The sequence below is a fragment of the Osmia lignaria genome, chromosome 1 (genome assembly GCF_051020975.1).
Source record: "Osmia lignaria lignaria isolate PbOS001 chromosome 1, iyOsmLign1, whole genome shotgun sequence".
Lineage (NCBI taxonomy): Eukaryota > Metazoa > Arthropoda > Insecta > Hymenoptera > Megachilidae > Osmia > Osmia lignaria.
The window spans coordinates 10,532,882-10,559,278 of record NC_135032.1 but is presented as its reverse complement, the minus strand read 5'-3'; the positions used below and the strand labels follow the sequence as shown (position 1 = coordinate 10,559,278).

At 41.7% G+C, this 26,397-nt stretch overlaps 1 protein-coding gene across 2 annotated transcripts in view; it reads right to left on the bottom strand.

The window, feature by feature from the left end:
• Positions 1-26,397, bottom strand: part of nAChRalpha1 (nicotinic acetylcholine receptor alpha1) — a 112,508-nt gene that overhangs the window by 30,776 nt on the left and 55,335 nt on the right. For both annotated transcript variants that reach the window (XM_034328646.2, XM_034328647.2), the window contains exons 3-4: positions 14,645-14,689; positions 9,843-9,952 (exon numbers count right to left, since the gene is read on the bottom strand). In XM_034328646.2, the coding sequence (XP_034184537.1) occupies positions 9,843-9,952; positions 14,645-14,689 (155 nt within the window). The remainder of the gene's footprint in view (positions 1-9,842; positions 9,953-14,644; positions 14,690-26,397) is intronic.

Genomic DNA, 26,397 nt, shown 5'->3' with positions numbered 1-26,397 from the left:
CATCTGTCGAACGTTTCGCGTTATCGGGCTGAAATGCTTCTCGTTTTGTTTTTAACAATTACCACGAAAAAAAATAATGATTTTCCGCCAATATCTAAGCTTCGCGATTCTCGAAGTCGTAAATCAATTAAGTCTGAAATTTTTAAATTGCTTCGAACATCGATACTCGATGGTCAGTTCGAAACAAGACAAACGAGCGGGGTGAAAAGGATCAGCCGAGCATGCTTGATTCACGAACGATCCGCTTGAAAAAGATTATCGTGGATTTTGCGCGAACGGTCAGCGATCTGTGACAATGGCGGTTTGTTTCCTCGCTACTGCCAGTCCATTTTCCTTCAGTAGCTCGAGGAAATATCGGGGCGTGCTATCAGAAAATGCGCTTCCTTCTCTCCGTGGATTTAAATTCCGTCGCGAGAAAGCTCCTTTCCTCCAGGAAATTCTATTTCCCTCGCAATGTCTTCGACGCGATTTTTCAGCCCTTCGTTTATAGGTACACAGCAAGCCAGGAGAGGAAAAAAGATAACTCAAGTTCCTTTTGATAATACTGATTCACTGATGGAACATTTAATGAGATACTAGTATCGCGAAGTTTGTATAATGGATCTTAGTAATTCGAATCGCTATAATTCCAGGCAGATGGATAGATACACAGAGATAAGATGGACTTAGAAACTTCGTTCCAAGCTTGATTATCTTGAATGAGTTAGCTAAACGATCTTCAGTCTCGAAGGAAACTAACCAAGAACGGATAACTCTATCTCTAAATAATGGTTTCATTATCAGCAATTATAATTAAATACATTTTGACAGAAAAAGTATTCACTGAATTTCTCAGCCCAGAAATGAAATAAAATTTTGATAACTAACCTGGCTCGCTGAGCGTTTGAAAAGGTTAATTGAAACCGTTTAAAAATATTTATTTTATTACAGTTTCATCCAGCGCTATTTGCAAAACTCACCCCCGTCATTCGATAACGTTGCGCCGTGTTCAGAAACCGAGACACAGGAATTAGCAATCAAGGCGTATCGCAGCTGGCGTCGAATTCGCGCGTGTTTATGCGACAGAACGTGCAGCGTCGCGTCGCATTTAGCCGGCATCAGGGCCGGTATCCGAGGGTTGAAGAGGGGGGTTGGTATAGCGCGGATAGAGAAGCTGAGATTCTAACAGGGCCACATGTACTTGGCATATTTTAGGTCAGCCGGCACCTAGGCCGTTATAATGCGCCTGGATGTCGCCGAGTACTCGACTCGACGCGAGAACAGGGGGGGTGAGACACGGGGTGAGAAGAGGGGCTGATGAAGACAGAAACGAAGGAGAATACTCGGTGATGCGCGCGACAGCTATGATGATAGTCGAACAGACACAGAGTTTTGCCACTCGACGCGCGGGGATAATTCGGTTTTCGGTTAGAACGCGACCTCCTTCGAGGGTTGCCACCCCCCTCCGAGCACGCTCTTTAGCGCATTATTTTACAAACTTTCGATGAAGCGTGGAAGTTCGAAGCGTTCGGGGGGATAAGTTGGAGGCAAGTTCGAGGGGATGAAAAAAGATATACGCCGGAGAACGAAGGATTGAAATTATAAAAGTTTGCGTTAGAATTGAGAAACGAAGTTTCCCGGAAAGACTTTCTTTCCCGTCACCTTCCGCGATGTTTTTATATTCGCCTCGCGTCGAAACAAATTGGCTCGATTTTCATATTGAAATCCGTTCCCATTTCGGACCACCGTCTTCAATTATCAAAAAAGCAATTGATCCGGGTGAAAAACGAGAAAATTTCACGCCTATAAACGTGGAGGATCGATCGATACGAAAGGGTAACAGAAATATCGAATCCGGCTGTAATTGAGTTAAAGCGTCGTTAATTTGCACGAACACAGATCCGGAACACCCCGTTCGAGAACGAACGCGTGACTTACGAGCATTAACTCACAAATTTGATACCTCCGCGAACAGTTCAATTTCCTTTTAATTTACCGGCGGCCAGACTTGAAACACCGGTTAAAGCTCGCGTTATGCTTCGCGCGTTAAATGTATTACCCTGACGCGATATAAACTGGCTGTGTTTCGAACAGAATTGTCGCGTGCCACTAATCATAAACTCAACACGTAGCTGCCTCCTGGACAGAAACGACCACCGTTGCTGCGTGATAAATTTTAAACAGCAAAGTACTGGTATACAATTTCGCGAGAAACCGCGAGAAACAATTTCCAGACACGGTTATTGATACTGTTATCACCCACGCGTCCACTCGTTTCGTTAAACGATGAAACAAAGTTTTCTTTGCTTCTAATGTTTTTTTTAAAGTAATTGAATTTTTAATGGATCATTTTGTTCATTTATAACGAATTACTGAGGGACATTTCAAAAATTGCAATGGCAGTTTGTGGTAATTAATGGTATGATGGAAAAATTCATTTTTAAGTAGTACGAGTCAACGATAAACGCGACGCGATGATAAATCAGGGATTGCCGACTGTAACTCCGCAAATATATAATATTTATATAAAAGGATCGAAATGACAGTTTGCGATAATTAATAGTACCATGGAAAAATTCATTTTTAAGTAGTACGAGTCAACGATAAATGCGGCGCGATGATAAATCATGTAGTACCGACTACAACTCGACAAACATTTAACATATTTGAATAAAAATTTATATAAAATGATGAAAAATTAATTTTCTTTTCCACAGAATCATTAGTCCCATCTGATGGAACTCGAAAAGGTCAGATGGAACGGCAGATAATTCTGTAAAAAGCACTCGCTCTTCCACGTTTGAAAACTGGAGGACAAAAAACCTTGTCTGAATCGAACAGGATATCTAGTAATATCGAAGTCTCGTTCTCGCGGGAGAACGATCGTTGTAAAAGCGTATCAGCGGTTCGTAAAAGTGCGTCTAGCTTAATTGAAGTTCCCATGGTCGAGAGTAACGAGCTCTCAGCCAGGATACCCGGGCCCGCGAACGAGGTTTTAAACGTTAAGCGGGTGCCCCATGGAACGAGCAATTTCTCCAGGGGTCGAAGCTCCATCTCGCGAGCAGCTCTCCGGTTACTTTGAGGTCGTGTTACTTCGTTAACACGCGCGTTGCCGCGTGCGGGGGCGTGTGGCACACGCCGCGACCGGATTACCAGCCTGTCTGGGACGAGTTGCAGGCGCGGTAATCCGGCGATAATGGAGTAACGAGATTCCGGCACACGTACGTTCCTTGCATATTTTAACTTTGCATTTCACACTGTCCACGTAACAGTGGCCGGGTCATTGTACCCGAACCCGTTTTACCCGTTCCTCCTATAACGAACCGACATCTATTTATCTCTTTGATTGCACTGACAAATAGACAGCCGATATTGAAAACATTCTATGCCTTTCTGCACACCTGCTTCTATTCTAACAATAAGAACCGTGCGTCGCCGACCTTTCGGATGAATTCTTGGTAGATATGTACATAGGGGAGGATTCTAAAAATCTAGGAGAGAGTTTCTAAGCCCCAGTTCTATTTATCTAATGATACTGAAGGCCAGGAATCTAGATTCCACTACAGACAGAGGGATTAGAACCTAAACACCGTGCGTCGCCGACCTTCTGGACGGATTTTTTGTATCTATTGGGGTGCATGCCTCGAGTTAAATGGAAGAATTTCTAGAATTTCTAAATTCATTTCAAAATTGAAATTTATCAAATACGAAGATTTCATGGATCTCTACGAGTTCGACGTATGAAAAACGCATCTCCCGTCTTTCATGCGGCTTTCTTTACGCGGCCAAGCATTTGCATCGTTGATTGCACCTCGACGCTTCGCCAGTTTTATTGGATCCTGTCCTATCTGCATCGAACTAACACACGACCGCTTTTTCGCCCGCTATTGGATCACTTTCAACGAAAATCGTTTTTCCTCGATACAGCCAGGGCCGTGATACAGCCCTCGGGGAAATAGTTTCCATGTAATTTCAACTTTTACCCGGTGCCGCGCCCTGTGAAACTATTTCTACCCTTCCTTTTTTACACCCCCTCGCGCACCGTACGCGATTCACCGCAGAATATTCGATTCATTTCAACGAGAATCAATGGTAATTATATAGTGTATGATGGTCATTAATTGCGTATCGGTAGCTGGAACCGAGCCAACGCGTTTTCGTCGCCTATTGTAGCACGTGGAAGGGTTGATTTAACCCTTACACCATGAAGTGTATACGACCCGATTGTTCTCTTTGTTTTGCTACATTGTTGCGTTAAATATTGACGCGTATCAACAACAGAGTATAAACAACGTGTTATGTAAAATATTTATAACACGTGTTCCAATATATTCCTTTATTCAATAGGCGATTGTTTTCCCTTGAAAAATGGCGATTAAATAAAGATCGGAACAATTGATTTTCACCTGGAAACATGTACAACTTTTTACATAATAGAAGCGGAGTTGCAGCGAGAAAAGAAACGTTCGTTTCGAAAGGGCAAACTATCAAGCTTTCCAGACCGCAGACTTCTTTTTAAGTAACAATCGAGCCGGATCGGAACGTGCTCGAGGAAATATCCGTTTTCATTTTTCATCGACCAGACGATTTGCCCTCGTTGGCCTTTAATACTGTGTTTCCACGATTCGATTAAATCCAGCGATTCTCGATTAACCAGGAATATTGTTACGGTTATTGTCTTGTTTCGGCGAACAGAGGGCTCGTTCTTGTCTATTGCCTTTATCTCTCTACCGAGGAAAATTGTATTTAACAGGGCGAGGAATTAAATTTGATCAATGAAACCGAATTTCTTGTTGCTCTGCTTTTCACTTAACCACGGCAAATATTGAAGTTTCAATAATTCCCTTCCTTATACGCTTTTAACCGCTCTATTAAACAACGAATTACAATGTTATTATGTTATAATATTTATCGATAACACGCACCATTTCTGTTATTAACAATGAATCGTTGCATTCATTTCCCGGGGAGCTCAAAGGTTTATTATTCGAATATTGGAAATTGAAATTCAAAGAAACCGAATTTTCTCTCTGAAAGCAAATGAAATATTTTCGATGCATCATAAAAATTCCTCCAAATTTCATTACCCGACGCCAGATAATTACCGAGCAGGGAATATCGAATTCAGATTTATCAAAGTGTTATAACGTCGCGAACCAGGTTATCGATCGTTTGTTTCGCTTTCGAGTCGGTCGTTTCTTAATTAAATTTCACCGAATGATCTGTCGACGTTCCTTCAGGCTCGCGAAAGAAACCCTCAGCCTCGACACCCTTTATCGATCACCGGTGGAAAAACTTCCCCCGGAGAACTTTTCGTCCCCGCGAAAGAGCCTTTTTTCGGATAAACTTCGGTTACAGAGGAGAAACTTTCTTTTCACCGAGACCACTTTCTTCTAATAAGTGCTACCATCGACTGGTCGCTTAATTTACATGTATACATACAAATCACTCTCGTAAAAACGAACCGAAATATTTTGTTTCCCTTGAAAGAAACTTCTTCTCCGAGTGGTTTTCTCAAGAAACCAGTCGAAGAAACGAAACAGAACGACAGAGAGAATTCCGGCGAATCGAATACATTTGACGAACGCGTTGATTGAATTGTTCTAAATTGATTGGAAATACGTATCGTAATGATATTGATTGGGTACGCAGAAATGGCGAGATCAAGACGTCGCTGTAAAGTGGGAAACTAGGGAGCTCAGAAGTCAAGTTTACCGGGTCAACTTGACTTCGATTTAATTGATACACCCTCGAAAGCTAAGGGAACCTCGCCACCAGTCGAAGGGTCGATGAAGAACTGTCGCAGAGCGGTCTGGGAAATTCTAGCTGGCTGAGAATGGGCGTTGACCCCGAAGTTGTAAACGAGAACGGTTAATCAAACGGAGCAGTCTCTCCTTGCTAGACTATCATCAAACCTCTCCAATCCGAAACTTGGTTATATATAAATTGTCATAACTTTTGACAGTCAAAATAGCCATTTAATGCATATGTACAGTGTTAAGCAAAGGAGTCTTCCTTAAGGAGAATGGAGTTACAAAGGAAGAGGAACTCTCAAAATTTAAATTTTTATTGTATTATTTGATTATAGTAGTCTTCCTTAGGGAAAATGGTATTACAAAGAAAGATCTTTCAAAATGTAAATTTTGATTATATTATTTGATTAGAGTAGTCTTCCTTTAGGAAAATGGAATTACAAAGAAAGAACTGTCAAAATTTAAATTTTGATTATATTAATATTAACCCTTAGCTGGTACTGTGGACATTATAAACCAGCTAAGCGTTAATTATGATTTAGAAGGAAAATAATATTTTTAATTATGAAATATAAAATTCAATTTTTCGCGTCAAGTTATGGAAGGTCAGAGACCTATATACATGGGACCTCCACCCACACACTATCAGTCTTTTCAGGGCCACTTAACATACCGCAATTCCGCACTTAATGAAAAGTAAATATTTCTGAAACGTTTAGTTGCTGAAATCTTAGAAATATTAAGACGATCTCGTTAAATACCAGAATCCAGATAACTCTCAATAATTCAGTTCATCTTCGGGTCCCCGGGGAACGTCAGAAAAGCAATCGACAAACTTTCGTCTGTAACAGCGCGGCAAAGCCGTGACCAAGTTATTAAACAGCAAATTGCCTTCGACAGAGAGGCTTGAAATTCGATAAAGTGGTCAAAGGTAGCGTTGTTGAAAGGAATACGGTCACCGGGTCTCGGGGACGTCAAACGAACGACGTTATCAAAATTCAACTGATATAAACGATGCCGTATTATAACGCTTCCCTCGATATCCTGAAATCACGAATGAAATCCTTTGGATCGCAGCCGCGACGACGACTACATAGATGATTCCAGTTTCACAAACGGGCCACTTCCTTTTCAAAGTCCTCCGGGGGCAACCGCGGTGAATTATTAATCAGATTCGAATATACCATACAAATTACTTTTCTATCCGTCAGCCTCGCCCTTCTGGATGGCGAAATCGAAGAGAGGCCACATTTGCATGCTGTCGGGGCTACACAAAGCCCCCGATACTTTGAGCCTTTCGAAACGCCGACGGGACAATCGATTCCTCCTAACCCCTCTCGCTCCTCTTCGCCCTTCCTTACCCCATCGGTTCGGAGTAATTGAAACGACGTAATGTATGTCGAGAGTTTCGACTTCGAGAAGGTTCTTTATGATTTTCCATTGAACGCGTGCCGCGTCGAAAGCACTTCAATGCGTAATTGAAATAAACTCGTCGAGATCCAGACGCGTCTCTGGCTGTCAGGTTTTACGGGACAACGCTCGAGAGCACAATGAGACGCACTTGTCAGGGTAAACGGGAAAATGTTCGTGTTAACGCATTATTAATCGTACACCTTGCGCGTTATCGAACGTTTACATTGACAGGGATTATTGTTAACCTGGCAGGACACATGTTTTAATCTATTGAAAAAAAAAAATTATTGTAATTATTTGTACAAAATTTGTGTGTTAACCATTTAATTTTATTTCGGTATGGTTGATGTATATACTTGTGCAAAATAAAAAATTACCATTTACTGTAAAAACTCCAAATTTCAATAAGAAGTAATAAAAATGTCATATTACCAATAAAACTTCTATGTACTTTTTGAAATTAAATTCTGCAGTGAACTGGTTAAATAAAGTTGAGTACCGCGCGGTGGTGAACCGTGATAATGGAATTCCGCTACCTGTCGAAGCGCGTTAATACGGGATCATCCGAAGAAATAAAGACCCGCCGAAAGGCTGCGTAGCTAAACGCATTACCGATAAACTTCGATCGAGACAACCCTTTGGGTATCAAACGTACCACTTCAAAGTGGCATCGGAAGATCAGAGATACTCCATTGAAGCCGGCAATCCAATTACACGAAGCAAAGCAACATGGATAAACAGAAACAGCAAAGGGGGGCATGTGTGTCTCGAGTTGAATTCAATTTCTTCGCGCCGTTGAGCGCCGAGCTACCGATTACCTGCATAGAACCCAGCGGAACGCTGGCATAGGTAATTACATCGTTAAGGAAAGAATAATCAAAGCAAACTACCGTGCGGAGCATCATTCCAACGGATAACTGTGAAAATTCACTCGATCCTACGGAAGTTGAACGTGTTAAACTCCCCCGCGAACTTGACTCGTTAACCGAAACAATTTAGTCGACCGTTTAGCCGTGGCCCTGGCCAGGCCCAATAATTGTCTCCGCTAATGGAAACCGGGAAAAATGCTAGGTTAAGAAACACAGGGAGCATCGATTTCGTTTCGTATCCCGTGAAGCGGAAGGAAGAATCTCTGACGAAGTCGACGTCGGAGAAACACGAGCCATCCGGGTTCCTCGTAAAAGTCTCGACCGTACGGTAAAGTAGATTCTATTTCTCAGAGTTAGCCGAGGCTGGGTTACGTGCGACGTATGCGGCGCCCGAACCACTCCTTCTCCTTCTGGCTGGATTTTCAAAATCGCCCCAACCGATGCCGGTGAAAACGTCACGTAGCCTGGTGGAATATTCCGCGGCTAGTTTACGAGATACCGTGCTCTGCACTTCCCGCTAAAATCCTATGAAGTATGAGACGGACCAAGGTGACGGACGAGCCGGGCCAGCGTGACCCGTGCCCGATACACGCTGCCCGACCGCGGAGAAAAGAATGGGCCAAAGGGGGATCAACTCCGGGCCAGATTAACGCTCGGTGAAATATTATGGCTACATTTGGAACGCTCGACGATGGCACGGATGACGGTCGCCTTGTCTTGAATAATGATTCCTAGGATTTACTTGGCACTGGGGATTGTCAAGAGTATTCTAGTCCGAAGATTGCCTTCTCTAGAGAAAGGTGGTATAAGAGCACGCAGTCGATCAGAATACGTACTAAAAGATAGTATCCTTGGTTCCCAACATTTTTTATTTTTTATAATGATAATTTGTCTCTTTTTGAATAACTATTACATAAAAATTATCGTAAAAAAAAAAAAAAATTTTTGGGAACTAAGGATTTGAACCGAGGACCTTTAGATTGCGAGTCATGGATCCGCTCCGTGGTTAAACACATGACTCGCAATCTAAAGGTCGTCGGTTCGAATCCTTGGTTCCCAACAATTTTTTTTTTTTTTTTTTATGATAATTTTTATGTAATAGTTATTCAAAAGGAGACAAATTATCATTATAAAAAATAAAAAATGTTGGGAACCAAGGATTTGAACCGTGGATCTCTAGATTGCGAGTTGTATGTGTGAGTTCTAACGATTCGATTGGAAAGTCTAACGGATGACTTTCCAACGAGTTGAAATTTTACGCTGATGGAATAGATGTTTAACCCGCGTTTACGGTCACGTTTATTGCCAGCCCGTTATGTATCCGCGATATAAATTACGAAAGCTTAAAACGAGACCGAACGTCGAGCTTTCGCAATATCCAACGTGGGAGGAGACTTATCGAACAGCTGTTTAAGGTGGCCCTTTCCGGTTGTAAAAATAAAAATCTCTCGAACGGACAAATTGCTTCCGCAGGCCGGCTCGCAGCCGTTCGTGCAAGACGTCGCAGGGCAAATTGCTTCTCGGTCACGGTCGTATATTTTATCACTTTTTATCAGCGAAGCGACGCCTTGCGCCGTTGAAACAGCCAACGACACCTTAAGTTCACCAATTTTCTTGTTTCTCGAAAAGTTCGACCGATTCCGAGCAATATAAATTTTCGAATTTACTCCGGCAAGACTCTACTTTTATTGCGGCGATAAAACTTAATTAAGAAACACCCCGAGGGTGAAATTAAAATGCGGTATCTACCATATCTTGGATTAAAATTTAAATCGCTAAGAGACGAACTTACGGTGCCTGTTTAAGAAACTTGATTAAATTTACTTACTTGTTGTAAAGAACAATGTCCGGCAACCATATATGTTCCGACGGCACGTGGAGGGTGTCGACACCGCCATAATCATCCGGGTTCCACTTCAGCTTGTAATCGTTCCACTCCTGCAAGCAGAAACGGCACAAAAATAAGTCGCGTTTATTTTCGTACCTCGGTAAAGGGGATGCAACAGGGAAAATAAAATAAAAATCAGAAAAAACGATGCACAGTTTTAGAATAAGATAGAGGAACTTCCGTGTCATCTCTTTAAGTCTATTATTATTTTATAAATCGTTTAGCTGAAACGATACACGGAAGAGGGATCTACGTTACAGAACTTTAGATGCTCCTTTCGAGTTCCACCGCTGGACCTAAATACTATTAAGGTGGACCCTGCAAACGAACGTCAATCGATCTCGAAGATGAGGTCGAAACTCGTCAATAGTTATCTAGCAGAGGAAGCCAAACTCCGGACAAATCCCGATTACGTTAGCTTCTACGTCCCGCAAACTGATAATTCCTTTTGAGCGCAAGAAACTTGGTACTCGAGAAAATAGCGATGCGGTACGACGTAAGAGGCGTAAACTCGACTCGATTTAGTGTCCGTAATAGTTGAAACAAAGTCACCGTTTCTGTATTGGAAGAAAAATTTATTGCACAATTTTTAATTATCTAAACCCTCCGATAGAGGGTTACCTCTAGGGTTTACCCTTATATAAAGAATGGAACATAATTTTATCTCGACAATAGCCAACGTACATTTCAACGAAAATATCTCGATAAAATTTATAATTTAAAGTAAGAAACTTGAAACCAGTTCTGATGTTAATCCTCCCCCATAATTTTTCCGCTAAAACAACACCATTACCGTTTCGCGCGATGTCCCGGGAACAGCTGACGAAAGAATCACGAAAGCTGATGAGGGGAGGTCGCGTGAAACGTTGAAGAGCACAGTCACCTGTCTGCTCGTAAAAATAAACTGCGCTGATAAACCGATGCTGGCAGCAAACTTTCGCAAACTTCCACACGCCGTTAAACGAATGCCTACTATCCACCCCGTCCCTTTTTCCACCGCGTTCGCCATTCGTGTCATCGTTTCCACCCCATGCATCGCCGAGCGTTCAACCCCTCCGCCCCCCATCGTTCGAGGAATCCACGCAGACCGGATAATTGGCTGTTGGGAGTTCAGCAACCGGCAGGATCCAGATAGAAAAAAATAAAAGAGAGCGTAGACTCGCGACCAGTCGCGGAAACGACTCGCGAGTTTGAACCGATTAAAAACAAGGAGGAAAAGTAATTACGCCCTTCTTAATTTCACTCGAATCTTTAGGGCAGTTCTTTAATTTTAATACTCGTGACATAGAAATTTATTGTGAATAAAAGAATCCACCCTGATGGTTATTTTCAGAGGGGACGAGGAGAGTTGGTAAATTGGTGTCGTTTCGTCTTCGAGGTGGCCGCAGACGGTAGTTTTACGAGGTCGGTTGTATCGAGCCGCTTGTTGCCGGCAAATCTGAATGCGAGCGTAATTTATCGTCGAGGGGTGGCGAAGTTTTACGAGTCACCAAGTGGCTCATTCGCGTTTGACAGGAGCGAGGAACAAACGATCGCGTAGACTCCTCCTTAATCCCTCGGTCTCGATGAAGGATCGATCATCGGGGATGGAAACGTATCGTTCGTGGAAATATTGAGCGACAGTCTAGTATGTAGATTTCCAAGGTCCCCGGTCTCAAAAGTTAAAGAATCATCGATTATCTTGAAAACGAACGAACCTACAAGTTCGGCTATAGAAATCGAAAATCAAGAGAAGTTTTACTTCACAATTTGATTTACGAATCTGCGCCAACTGTCGTACACAGTTAGCAGGAGAGGATAATTCATCGAAGACGTTTTCGTATCGTCGAAGGACTGAAAAACGGGCGCTTTTCATTGGACGTCCGTTAAATGGCAATTTCGAAAGTCAAACGGAGGGAAGAAAGAAGAAGGTAAAGGGTATTGAAACGTTTCTATCGTCTGTGTAGTAGTATCAAAGGGTCGGCAACAGGATAAAACATCCGGTCCGACGTAATTTCAGTAAAAGCCGTTCCTTCTGCGTTTACAATTATTAAACAACCGTTTCGCGTGCCGAAAGCAACAGAAAACCGCGCTGCTTCTCGTTCGGGAACAATTCTTTATATTAAATTCGCAGCCGTTTCCGCGAGCTCAGGATAAAAAGGTTAAAGGGAGAATAAACCGGAAGCGCGGTAACAAAGAACGGTTTTCGTGTCGAATTAAAAAATTTCTCTGCTCGCGTGTAACAGAAAATTGTAAAGCGTCTATACACAGTCGAAAGGAATTCTTTATTTACCCTTTCACAGTCGATGTACGAACTTCAGGAAACTCTGCAAGTTTTGAGAATCCTAACGAAAACACGTGGACAATTAATAGCGGAGCAACTTTGAATTATCGAGCACAGTTTATCATTCCCTTCTACTTGTGATACTTTTAACAGATGCAATAATTATCGTACGCGAGGGTTTCTCAAAACATTCCGCTTGACGTCTGAATCCATTTTCCTCATCAGATTTGATAATTTAAGAGTTTTAACTGCGGGAGCAAGGAATCGACATAGAAATAATGAAGCGAGGAATTAAACGAGAAAGATTAGTCAGCAGTGAAGGTAGGAGACACCTTTGCCAAAATGACGGCGATTCGTCGAAAGGAACATCAACGGAGAAGCCGAGAACTTCGTTATCCATCACGTCTGCCAGAGTCAACAGGACTAAAACGTTTCCCGGTGTCATTCGAGCGGCGTACGCGCGATTGTTTACCTACTCCTCCAGCATCGGCTGGAACTTCCGAAAGAAAGTAGGAGCCTCGGCATCCTCCGCCGTCCCAACAATGCCAAACAATTCGCGGAGGCTGATAAAAGACAGCCACTTCGCTTGGCAGACGATCCTGGCCAAAGACACGATTCCCCTCACTTCGCTCCTTTTTTTCTCCCGCTCTGTGTTACATCCTGTTTCCGCTTTCGGGGTCTGAGGATCGCGCGGAAAAAGAGGCGCGAGATCTATTGACACGGACAAACGATCGCGAGCGAGCCAAGGAAACGAGAACAAGAGGAAAAACCAACAGGCTGACGGTCAGCTGTCGGTGGAGAAAATTGAGAGAAATTAAAGTCAATTCTTGGCACCGGCGATCACGGTTGTCGTTCGTTTTTCTCGTAGGGCAATTAGTAAATTAATTTCGAATTTTTACGGGTTTCAGGAAATTTTGATTAACATTCGAAGCGATCCACCGGCCTACCGCGAAAGCAAAGTTCAATTACGAAGGTTGATGGAGACCCCCGGATCGGGGATTGGTTTCTTGTTCTGGTCGGAATTGAAATTGAAATTGAAACGGGTTTACAGAACGGCGGACAAGGAGGAGGGCAGTTTGGAAATCGGAAATCTGATTGCTGGATGATGGATCAAAAAATCCACTTCGATACGTCAACTATGCTTGTCGATACACAAGATTGAAATCGATATCAACCTATCCTCGCAGCCCCGTTATCGTTTCAGATTTTTGTTGTTAGTATAACGAATGTGGCGCGCACTGAGAGCTTGTAAATTCAATCAATTTCAATGTATTACCGTTTGATTTTCACAAATGCTGATGCTGTATATACAGTCGGGGAGGAAAATAAGTGGACCCTGTTTAAAACAGAATATCTCAATTAAAATTGGACCAAATGACTATAAAAATTAATTTACTAAAGTATGTGCTTGTGTCGTTTTGTGAAAAAAATAGTGAAGGGTAACTTTTTTATGCGAATCTATAATGAAAATTTAAAATATGTCTTTCGTAGATTTAATTAAATCACGTGTATGCTGAAAATTTAATCGAGATCGGTCAACGCAATTAAAAGTTATAAGTAATTAAAATTTCCATCTTTTTAAATTTGTTATAAAACTATAAATAATGGAAATATTTAAATAATCCAGTGTGTATAATAATTGAAAGCTAGGCAGCTCTATGTATAATAGAAATTGAGATTTTTTAATTCCAATAAAATTAATAAAAATAGAGAAGACTGATTTTTACTCCCAACCCTTCAATTAGAGAAATATTAATTTAAACAATTATGTTATAAAATAAAAATTGCAATGAAATTGTGCGGACTGAAATAGCGAAAGATGGAAGAAAATGAAAAACTTTGAAAATGAAAAATTCTGAAGAAGGATTGAAGTTCGGGAAAGAAAGTTTCGAGGGATCGGTGTGTGTCAATAAGGATCTGCTAGCATTTCGCGATTCGGATTTCGTTGTCAACAGGCAGGGGATGAAATTTGTCTGCTTTGAAATTCCAAACCGCCCGCGATCTCGCAGAAAGTGGAGATCCCGTCGGTTAAAGCGACGCTGCTACCAGCTGAATTTCTCCCTTTTCCTACCCCCTTTCCCTTCAATCGTTGCTTTGTCCAGCTATCGTTATCCGAGAAAGGAAATCGCGTTTCCCTCGTCGAGCGACTCTTTCTCAAACGTTTCTCGTTCGCCAGGAGGCATAAGCTTTCTCCCCTGTCTTCTCTTCCTGTCAACCTCCCTTTCTCTCCCCGGAGAATCGTTTTACGAACCAAGAACGTCACGGTTCGTTAACCTCCAACATCAGACGCGATAACAGGGAAAATAGAAACGCGATCACATATTTAATTTGAACGCGCGAAATTGTTAAACTACACGCCGTTTCATTTCTCTTCCTTCCTTTGCAAATTTCAAAATGATTCGTTATAGAAAAATATTTTACACTGTGAAAGAAAGGGTTAAGAAAGCTGGATTATAAAGAAAAGTATCGTGGTACTTACTTGTTCCACCCAAACGTTCGTCGTCATGATCTGGTTCTTCAGGTTCTGAAAAAGAAAGAAAAATCGTCTTGAGGATTGTTCAGAAGGATTCTGTTTTAAGTATTGAGAACGGAGAAAAATCCATTGGACATCGAGAAACCCAAGAAATCTTATTATAGGACTTATTATATTTCTAAATGCCTTGGAAGATGAACATCCAAGCTTTAATTACTTGTAAACGAAAGTGACAAGCAGGGGAATGTAATAAATTTAAATGAAATGATAATTAAACGAACGTTAATCATTGACAAAAGCGCAGATATCAGTGAAATGAGGCGAGTCTTAAAGTCTTGGTTTGAAACAATGGCAAGGATCCGCGTAGATCTTTAATTTCGATCTTTCCTTCCAAGAAAGCCGGCCGTCATTAAGAACGCAGCGAACAAATCCTTTGATCCAGCAATTAGAGTCCCATTTTCAACGAACCTTCCCTTCTCTAGGGTCAGCGAGGATTTAACGAAGACACGCAATCGTTTACGATCTTCCAGCGCGATTTAGATGTTTCTGTTTTTCCTTTCCTTCATAAAAAAGGAGAGGGGAAAAAAAAGATGAGCGGTGATATAGGGAAAGAAATCAGACGGAGAACGAAGATAACCCGTCGCGGGACAAAATCTACGAGTGTTTTCACAAAAAGGCGAGAATTATGGTCCCAACGAGGATACTGCCGCTTGGATTAGGAGAGACTGTTGCCAACATCGCAATTATGCGCGCTGATTCAGACGCTTTTGTCCTCCTGGCTCATTGTACGCTAGTAAAACTCGCGTGCACGAGAATTGTTCGAGATTTTTGCAGATGTACTCCCGAATTAATTTGTTAAGATTTCATAATTAGCCTGAATTAAAAAATCGTGTGAAGTCCAGTTTCGAAAAATTCTCAACCCTCAACTCGAATTTTCAGCCCCGAGAGAAATATTTTTAAAAGTGATAAATTTACAATTCTAACATTAATTTCTCCTTTCGAGAGGTCTCAAAAGTCTGAGAGAAGAACCATAATCGTGAGTTTCCCCGATTCCATCCCTTAGAAACGGAAGGTATCGTCGTTAAGGGACGTAAGACGGCCTCGAAACGGCCGGGTTATCTAAAGAAAAGAAGAAAGATAACATTCGGTCGTGTAAACGGGGTATAACCGGAACCCCCACTGTTCATTGGGTGACGATCCTAAACAGAGGCGTCCGGGTGAAACGCGTCGCCGTCTGTTTACGTGTAAGCAGTCTAATGTTATGGAAATTGGATGTCGAAAGAAAACAGAGAAGCTTCTGTATCGCCCTGCCTCCGGAGACGAACGGAATGGAAAGAATAGCTGAACGTGTTTCCATCCCCATACCGAGATCCACTTTCCTCCCCAGTTACACACCCTATCTCCACCTCGGTCTGTCCCACGTAATTTCAGCTTCGCTTTCCCTTTCCATCTCCTTCTATCGCCTTCCCTCCCTTTACTAACCATTCCGTCGCGTTTCTTTTCCCTCACTTTTACCGGATGTCGTTTCCAACCATGTGTCTATTCACCGGTTTATCGTGGTGGTACGCGTGCAGGGAATTCGAGGGGGTGGGGTACGTTTAACGACACCTCGGAGAAATTTTTTCTGAAGATGCGAAAGAAACAACGAAGCTGGAAAAACGTCTGAAACCGGATACACATCTCGAGTACCGTATCCCCGGAGAGGGTGAGAAATTTTCCAACGACAGGATCTTAGGGGTTTCTTCGTCCGCCGTTGCGAGGAATTATGCACCGGGACGTGCATAATGCAGATTCCTCGCTTCGCGGATAGTGCATGGCACTTCTGGTCAGCGGGAGGAAATATTCAAAAGGGGCGTGGCTACCGGCTTACCGGCCTGTTATTCGTGGATAAAAAGGAAGGTTCGAATGGGATTCGAAGGAATCGTCGAAACGTATGGAGTCGAAGGGAAGAAACGATCTGTATCGCGGATAATGGTGGATCAATAATACCGAAGAATAAGATAGACGGATATAAAAGAAATATATTTTCAATATCATTTAACGCATTGTTGAACATCGTAGAGATTCATTGATATTCGAATGTTTCAAAGGTTTGAAATTGATACTGCTTCCGGTGGTATTTTCTCTTTAGTCCTGTGATAAAGTTTAACCCGTGACAGACGTTCGATGGAACGCGAGAATGATGAAACAGCGAACGGGAAATTGGACATGGATTTATTTACATGCGAAGGGTGTCCCTGTCCCTTTGACAAATCGAGCCCTATCGTTCGTAAGGTGGAACGTAAGTCCGTCGCCTTCCAGGATCAACGGGTAGAATGCTATGAGAATTCCTTGTAACGTTGCCGGGGCACATCGTGTGTCTTGAAAACGAAATCGTGATACGAATCGCGGAAAAGAAAGAACAGAGATGAACGAGTCCTAGACAAAGGAAAGGCAACGCATTCTCGATGCTTGAGCGACAAGAGAACTTACAGCTCTCCTGGCAATTTGTTGCTTCGGAATTTTATCGACACTTCTTTCCCGCTTAAAATGGAACGCGAAACACGTCGAATCGATTCTTAAACTCGTTTTATATCATTGCAAATTGAACATTCTTTCGTTAATTCGTCTTCTTCCTTTTTTTTTTATTGAATAATTTTGTGAAATATCTTCGTTGATTTACGATTAATTTTTCAAGAGAAACGTACGGAAGGAAGTTTGAAATTAGGCGGATCGCGTCAGGATTCTCAAAGTATCCGTGTAATGGGGCGAATATTTTCTGAACGGTGGGCGGAGGAACGCCCTGGACCGGACGTAAACGAGTTTCCCGCGTTATTACAGCAGAATAAAAATGCTATCTCGAGGGATAGACCGCGAAGGGCGTTCCCCGGCTGTTGTCTGAAAATTAGGAGAAGATGAATAAAAATAAAAAGCTCCGCATACGTCAGCTCGTCCCTTCGCTCGACGATAAAACATTCCTACGAGCTTTAGTGAGGAAATACTGGGAAAAGTTAATCTTAATATGATATTAAGCTAGCAAATTGAAGCATTATTTATTTATTGCATTTATTTAACAATTATTAACGGCTCAGCATTTAAAGATTTTAAGATTATAAAATTTCAGAATTTTAGGATTCAAGAAGTCCTAATTTTCAAGTTCCCGAAACTTGAAAGGGAAAAAAATTTCAAATTTCACAAATTTCAGAAGGCCTGATTTTCAAGTTGTCGCAACTTCAGAAGATCACAATTTAAAATTTTAAAAGTTCTAATTTCCAAGTTCCCAAAACTCCAGAGGACCAAAGTTTCATAAATTCCAAAATTCTAGAGGACCAAAACTTAAAATTTCATAGATTCCAAAATTCCAAAAGACCAAAACTTATCATAAGTTCCAAAATTCCAGAATGTCAACATTTCTATGGGATACAGCCGACCCATAAAAAATTCTCGTTATCCCATGTCGTGTTCCTGACCAGATATCGATATTTCTACTGCGGATCACCGTGTTAAAAGAACAACCCCTACCTCGAATTTTCCCATCATCCCCCGTTCCAGCTAAACCATAAGAAAACTGTATTTCCAAAGGACATCGATAGAAGGAGGATACGGCGGGCTTGTAGGTGGTTGCGACACGACAAAGGAAGGAAGTTACGTCGTATATCAGTCGGTGGTTTCCCTTATCGAGCGTCTATCTACCAAGGCTAAGCGATTTTTGAACATCTCGTCGAGCAAGAACGAAGACCCAGACTGTTGATAAAAAAAAAAAAAAAGAAAAAATAGGAGAGAAGGTTGGCCAGCTGGTGCGAAGGAGGTTTTTGTTCGGCCTTCCTTTCAGCCTTTGCTACGGCACCACGGCGCCGCGACGACCGCCATCTCGTTCGCATATTCAGGACTCGACGAAGGCTGTTTCCACCAGGCCGTCAATTTATTCCGGGCAAAAAATCTTTATTCGTTCGAAGAAACGTTTCCCATGCTCGTTCTGCGTAAAAACGCGTTGGAACTTGAATGATGCGAAGAAAAGGACGATACACGTTTCGCCCATTTTTCCACCTCCGCCCACATAAATCTTCGATCGCTCTGACTACCGAACTGATTTCACCAAATTCTTTCGATTTTATAAAATTATTAATATCGAAAGTGGTTTAGAAAGATATAATAGTACAAGAGCTGTTTCTACCGCGTCAGTCAAGCAGTTAAACAATTCAATTTCACGATGCAACGACCGCGAAATGGCGTACGGTTTACGGAACAGCAGCCCTTGCAATTTTCCTGTTAGAATGCACTTACGATCGGTAAAAATCGAGCCGGTATACTGCACCGATAGATACGTCCAGGTTGCAATTTATATGCGCATACGCGTGATTCGGTGCTCGTGGAGCGGCAAAGCCGGAAAGAGAATTTCTTAACGTAGTACTTCCTGCAGAGGCACCGGCGTATCCGGTGTTCCCGTTTCAGCTACTCGACGTACGGTCCCGGGGAGCAGAAAATATAAAAAAAAAAAAAAGTATAACGCGTCAGCGAACTTATCTCGCTGCGAGGATGCTTCTATCGAGCTCGCTGAACGCCCCCCACGTACTACAGTTTTTCTTCGCGTAAATATTACGGAAATACGTCATCCGGGAGCAGAAGCCCTTCTGACACTTAATTGCTCATCCCCAATTAACCCCCGAAAACCTTGCCGCGATAACCCGACCCTTTTCTTTTCCCTCGGTTTGTCTTTTACTTTATTAAATTCGCGGCAACCGTGACGTGCTCAGAAGTTCGACGCTTTTCATTTCGTACCACGGTTCATTCTTAACCCGTTTCGAGGTCAGCGTTGATTTATGGCTTTCTTTTTTTTTATATTCATGCACCTCCTTTGTTTATTCAACCGGGTTCACGTTGCAGAGAGCATTACATCGTGTTCTACTTGTCCCGACTATTGATGCTGTTATTTAAATTTATTATTAATTTAATTAACGAGGAATAAATAACGTTTGTTTGGACGAAAGTAATCTATATTAATTTGTTAATGATCAAATTAAACTCCCCTTTTGTTTGCTAAACGACGGAGCTACAGAGGGTGCGCTTTATTATCCCACGTTCTACTTGTCTGACTTATGACGGTTCGTACTACTGATTTTGCGACGTTCAACGAGTTACTTAAATACATCCTCATCGTTGCTTATTTATACGATTTTATATTTATTATTTGTACATTTTTACGCAATAAAATCAATTCAACAGTTGCTAAAGATACCCGCAATATAAGCGTTCTAGTTGCCTGACTATTGATGGTTCGTACTACTGATTCTGCGCGTTTCGACGCTGCGTTCTAGAGTTTATAGAGCAGATACGATCTATCCTGCTCTATCGAATGAATCTGAATGGAGAAACAGTACTATTAAATACTAATTGTTAATACTTTGTCGATTTAAACCATAAATTTCAAAGCAAACAGAACAGAAAAAAGAAAGGAAAGAAATTTAAAGAACGCTGATTCCTTTGGTCGATCAGCTTTAGAACGAAAACTGAACAATTAGCAGGCGACGAGTAGAAAGGGCGTCGTTCGAAAAGGCGTGGAGAAGAGCAAGGGTGGCCGGAAGATCGTGTGAACGGGAGCGTGGTAACAAAAGCGAGACAGAGGTAGGGTTTTCCGGCCGGACCGTGGCAACAAAGACAAATTAACCGGCGCAAGTAGAAAAGTTTTAATTGTATTCGGCCACCGAATCAGCTCGATCCTTTTTGCCGTTCGACCGTCTTCTTTTTCCCTCGTTTTTGTTCCCGGCTTTCTGGTGGTTCTGCGAACGGCCAGGTCCGATTTAGTCGCGATCGAACGCCACTATTTTCTGGTGGTTGGGAAGATTGAGCTAGGGAATGGGAAAAAAAAAAAAGGAGGAATCGATTCGCGATGGCCAGCTGCCATGGAACTTTCAACGGGGATCCCGAGAAATCGAGCTCTCGCCAGACCGTGAACCGCGAGACAGCGGAAGAAGGTAACGACGAATGGTAATGGTGGATTATTTTTACTCCTGGCCCCGTGAAATCTTGGCTTCGTTGTGCCACGATAACGACTCTTTGAGGGGCGAGCTCGTTAAATGGATCTGCTTCGAGAAATACCGATTCGAGTCGCCCCTCGCTACCTGTTCGATACATCGACTCTTTACTTCAGTGTTTTCGCGGCATAGATATGGAACAATACTGTAGAAAGTGTAGAAAAAGATTTAACAAATATTAGTGCGTGCCACCGGTAATTATAATTTGAAAACTGTACTTTACAAGGAGATTTCGATAATTTCCTTTTGAAATGGCAAAGATAAGACTTTGAGATCTTGATTTATCGTCGAATGATCTTTCTGTAAAGAAAATAAAAGCTTCTTAAAGACCCAGAGAAAAGTCAGTCATTTTCCACTGATGAACGAAGCAATCGAATCATCCAATCAAGCGAAAGTGCATCCTCTCTTTGTGCGAAAAGTAAAATTTCATTGGCCACGCCAGAAGTGGCTCGCTTCTGGAGGATAGAAAATCCAATTAAAGCTCGCCAGACAGGACAAAGAAGCGGGCGTAAGAAAAGGAAATGAACTTTAACTACTTCGAGAGGGTACTATGAAAATTGCTATCATTAAAAGGGGAGGCTCGATCAAGAAGTATCGCTGAATCTTATGCAGAAAACTTCTCGAAAGAAGAAGAAAGTAACCGTCTCTCGAGACGTAAGATTTATCCACTTTTATTCGTGATTCATTCACTCGTTAACGAGCAGCACTAAATTATCATTTAAAAAATTCAATAAATGTTCCTACTGTTGGGTCAATTTTTCAGCGAACAAGCAATTGGTACAAGCAATTGAAAACGCGTCATAGTCGCCGTTAGTTTCGTCGATTTCTATTCGAGAATAGCATGGTAACGACCGCGGCGAACTTCCAATCGATTCTCTCGTTTCGACCATCAACCCGCCACTGGCTGGAACGATGTCGCGACGTCGTGGTTGAAAATTCAACGGCGTCAAAGCGCCGCGACGCGACGCGACACGACGCGACGAAAAAGAACTATCGCGTCACAGGGAAAAAGCAATTTGCAAGTTGTCACCGTCGATACCTCCGATACCGTGCCTCCTCATTCGCAATACCTAAATCGAACAATTTTTGTGTCACCATAGACAAATCCTAGGATCTCCTAAAAATCAAACTTTTTCCCTAAATACAACTTTTTTTAATTCTTCGCTTAAACATAGGGCAAAGTGATTATTATAATTCCACTTATTAAATTTTTTAATTAATCATTCGGTTCAAATAATAATTAAACTGATAATTAAGTCTCTAAATGTAATTCTATTGATGCTACGAAATCAGAAATCAAGGGGTTAATTAATTAACCATCTATCCCCTAGGATCTCCTAAAAATCTAACTTTTTCCCTAAATACAACTTTTTTTAATTCTTCAATTAAACATGGGGCAAAGTGATTATTATAATTCCACTTATTAAATTTTTAAATTAATCACTCGGTTCAAATAATAATTAAACTGATAATTAAGTCTCTAAATGTAATTCTATTGGTGCTACGAAATCAGAAATCAAGGGGTTAATTAATTAACCATCTATCCCCTAGGATCTCCTAAAAATCAAACTTTTTCCCTAAATACAACTTTTTTTAATTCTTCGCTGAAACATGGGGTAAAGTGATTATTACAATTCCACTTATTAAATTTTATCAATTCTTTTGTAAATTAATCACTCGGTTCAAATAATAATTAAACTGATAATTAAGTTTCTAAATGTAATTCTATTGGTGCTACGAAATCAGAAATCAAGGGGTTAATTAAATAACCATCTATCCCCTAGGATCTCCTAAAAATCAAACTTTTTCCCTAAATACAACTTTTTTTAATTCTTCGCTTAAACATGGGGTAAAGTGATTATTACAATTCCACTTATTAAATTTTATCAATTCTTTTGTAAATTAATCACTCGGTTCAAATAATAATTAAACTGATAATTAAGTCTCTAAATGTAATTCTATTGGTGCTACGAAATCAGAAATCAAGGGGTTAATTAATTAACCATTTATCCCCATAATCCCCGTCAGATTTCGAGCGAATGTCAATCGTAGGCAAGGAGAGACTTAATCGAGGCCCTTAACACCGCAGCCGTATCTCAGGACGTAAGATTCAATCGAGCCTTACAAGCTAAGGCGGGATATCAGAGTCACAATTTCCACGAGTAACGCGGGAGATTATCGCGAAATTTATAGCAACGGACACAAATCCAATTAGCCCCGGAACACAGTCGCTTCTAAGAGGATATATTAGTTTGCTTCGGCACGGCTGAGCCTCCTTTCAAGCCCTCTTCCACCTCTCTTAAAGAGGATCCCATTTAACGTGCACAAGTTACGCGAGCGTTCACGAAACTCGCGATTTCGTTAAGCTGATCATCGGTTACACGACTTCGTTCGATCGCGTTAGGTACGGCCTTTAGATTTATTACCAGCCGATCGTCACCGGCAGCCTTAAGTGGCAAACGGAATTCTAATCGCGTTCTCCTTTCAACCGTGATCGTTTACTTTGTTCACAAAGAATAAACTTCTTTTTCTCTCGTTTTCATTGACCTTGTTGCATTATCGAGTTTCATACTGTCATAGCCGATGAACATCAAAGACGTAGAATATTTAAGAAGGTCTTTCAAACTTTTCTCTATAAAATGTTTCATGGATCTTGAGTGAAATAACAATTTACAAGAGAAAAGCGAACCGTACGTCCATCTGGAATTTCAGTGTAAAAGCCGTAAAAATGATGAGGGAGGAGAGGGTTCATAAACGAGCACAATAAAAGTCAACGTACGACGGGAGAACGGATCAGTGTAGACAGAGTACGAGGAGATTCAATAATACGTACTCGATTTCCGGCTGTTTATCGCTCTCGTTGCCGGCGCACGAAACGGCCGTCAAGAAACGTAACAAATCTGGCGCGATTAAAACGCGCGGACGAAACAATCGTCGTGCAGGGTTCGCGATACAGCTCGGTATTTAAATATCGGAAAAGCACTTCCGTCGATGAACGGTATTCAATCCCAACGGTATTCAATACTTTCATTCCCAATTCCCGATATATCGTTTCCATCCGTCGGTGAGGCTGCTTCGAATAACGACGAATTACTTCGGGGAATCGCTCGCTCGCTTGCCCGAAAAACAATATTTAAAATAGACTTTCTTTCGACGATCGACCAGACGATTGATCCCGTCGATCCAGCTCGAATACGAATTGTTAATTCGTTAATAACGCTATTTGTTACCGTTCCGATTTCTTTTCAGCGTCGATTTTACGGTCAAATTGAATATTTCTGAATCGCGAGGTAATAAATCGATGAAAATTTTTATAGACAGCACCGGATCGAGAAGAAATTTAAGGGGAAGCCCCGTTCTAAGGATCTTTCTTTACTATGTCAAAAGCTATTAATTTTATTTTGAATAAATTTCAATTTTCGAACCGAAATTAACAAAAGGACCCTCGAAAGTTTGCAGCCTTAATTCGGCCCTGAGCACAAGATATTTCACGAGGAAACTTTGCCAAAATATTTGAGGGGTCGTTTCGAAATGAATATTTTCGGCAAGCTCATTCGACCGCAATTATTCGCACACGCGCGACGAAATTCAATCTCGCTGATCGCGGTATCGATTCGATAAACGCCACTCGAAGGCAGAAGCCTGGTAGTGCTATTCACTCAGCTTATGGATTTTCGTTTCGCCCGGTGCGTCGTTGGAAATTTATCGAAAACCGAAATTCGGCGTAGGTTTTTAATTAAATTCCTAGAACGATACGCACGTCGCGTCGCGACGTCGGCGCCGTTTCCCCCGTTTCGTCGGGGAATTTTGTACAAATTATATTTGCTACGCCGTTTCGCTATGATTCATCGTTAATTTGTAACAAGATACAGAAACATTACTGAGGGGAAAGGGTTAAACGAAGGTGTACTCGTAATTACAGCCACTATCAATTAACGCTGCATCAACAACCGCGATGTGATACTAGAGAGCAAATGGCTTCTACAAACGTTATCGCATTTACGAGGATTTTATGTACATTTGACACGTTACTTACTTCTCTCCTTCCGTGTACCGTTTCTCAGTCCCGTAATGTGTCTGGTGGTTTCGGCTGCAGTAAACAACGCTTTGCATCCTGCGAGGGTATCGCGATACAACGCCTTCTGCTGCACAATTAGAGCAATCCTCGTTGTTTGTTCGCGAGTTTCTCTCATCGCGACTGCGGACGATACGGGTACAAGAGGAACATTTCGATTCACCGGAATATTCCATTTCAAACGACGCATTCTTCCTATACTTATCTATTAATTTCTTCTCATTTTTCAGGCAGCAAAATGAACCCGAGTCATTGTTACGACTGAATTTTATTTTGAGCCAGAGAAAATGATCGAATTCGTCGAGAAAAATTTAAGAATACAAGGTTTGATTTAAAAAATTCATAATTACCCTGATGTTAGGTTAGGTTTCTGACGCCATTTTGACGCTCCTCTCCGCGGACCAATCAGATTACAGATGTAAATCAAAATGGCGTCGAACTAACCTCAAAATATTTTCGAGCAAATAGATACCTAAAATTAAAACTTGTATTTTAGAATTTTTCAAAAGTAATGTCAGGATGAATCGAACACCTAGGAGTCGATGATCGATCATCAGTAAATTACAGGGACGTCACGCCGTATCGCGCTCTAAAACGTAACAGCTCGTGAATCTCCAACGTCGATAGGGAGGAGAGAAAAAAAAAAAAATACACGAAGTGCCGGTAAAGTTTGATGGCGTAGGCGCGCGCGCATGAGCGAGTTATATAGACCGCGATACGCTCGAACGAGCGCGGCAGCCACTAATTAACTCGGTCTTTAATTACTGCCGGCGCTTAGCATCTCGACCACGGATATTCGCCGCATGAAATCGGCTGGAATGATGCCGGTCGCGGCATTAACCTCTCCCGTGCCAGCGGGACGCACAAAAGAACGTGCAGTTGCTCGAAGGGAAAAATAAAGAAGAAGAAGGATGCACCCTTCAGAAGAGTAGTCGCGATGGCTGAACGTTCAAATGGTCCAAGAGAAGAAGAGTGTCGTGGTTGGAAGGACTTCAATGCCTTCGAACTTTACCCTTGCGGATAATTTGAAGCAGCCTCGGATAATTAATCCTTTCGTCGTTAAAGCTGTCAATAATTTTTTTCTCTTAAATATTTAACAAACAGATGACAAATTCTTATGGAAATTTATCAAAAAAAGAAAGAACCTTCATTTGCATATCTATGTAGGATTGTCAGGAGTGAAAATTGGAGACAGGAATCGAGGGGAATCGGTTATTGTTAACCTCGTTATCCGACAGTAATCCGTTCGAAGGATCGATGATCGATACCCGTCGTATTTTCCATCAGCCATCATCCTCGGTTATTGATACGGCTTTTCCAGCCAGCTATCTGTTCCTGAATGTCTCCGCCAGAGACAGGAGACTTTTCAAGATGACGTTTCGCTCTTCAAAGCTGACCTCCGATCCCTCGAGATTCCTTCTCCATTCCCGTTAATCCTCTCATTTCGATGTCGCGTAGTAAATCTTCCTTATTTTTAGAAAAATCCTCACTGCACCTATAAAAGAATGTTCTCTTTTTCCAATATATAAAACCCTTTTCTTTCTTTTTAAACAATTTGCATATCCAACTTTAATAGAAATACCATTGTGTATCTTTGGGTACCTTTCAATTATTTTTCATCCAGACTCTAGTGTGCATGGTTGAAAAGGGATAATGGTGTATCTGGAAGGTAT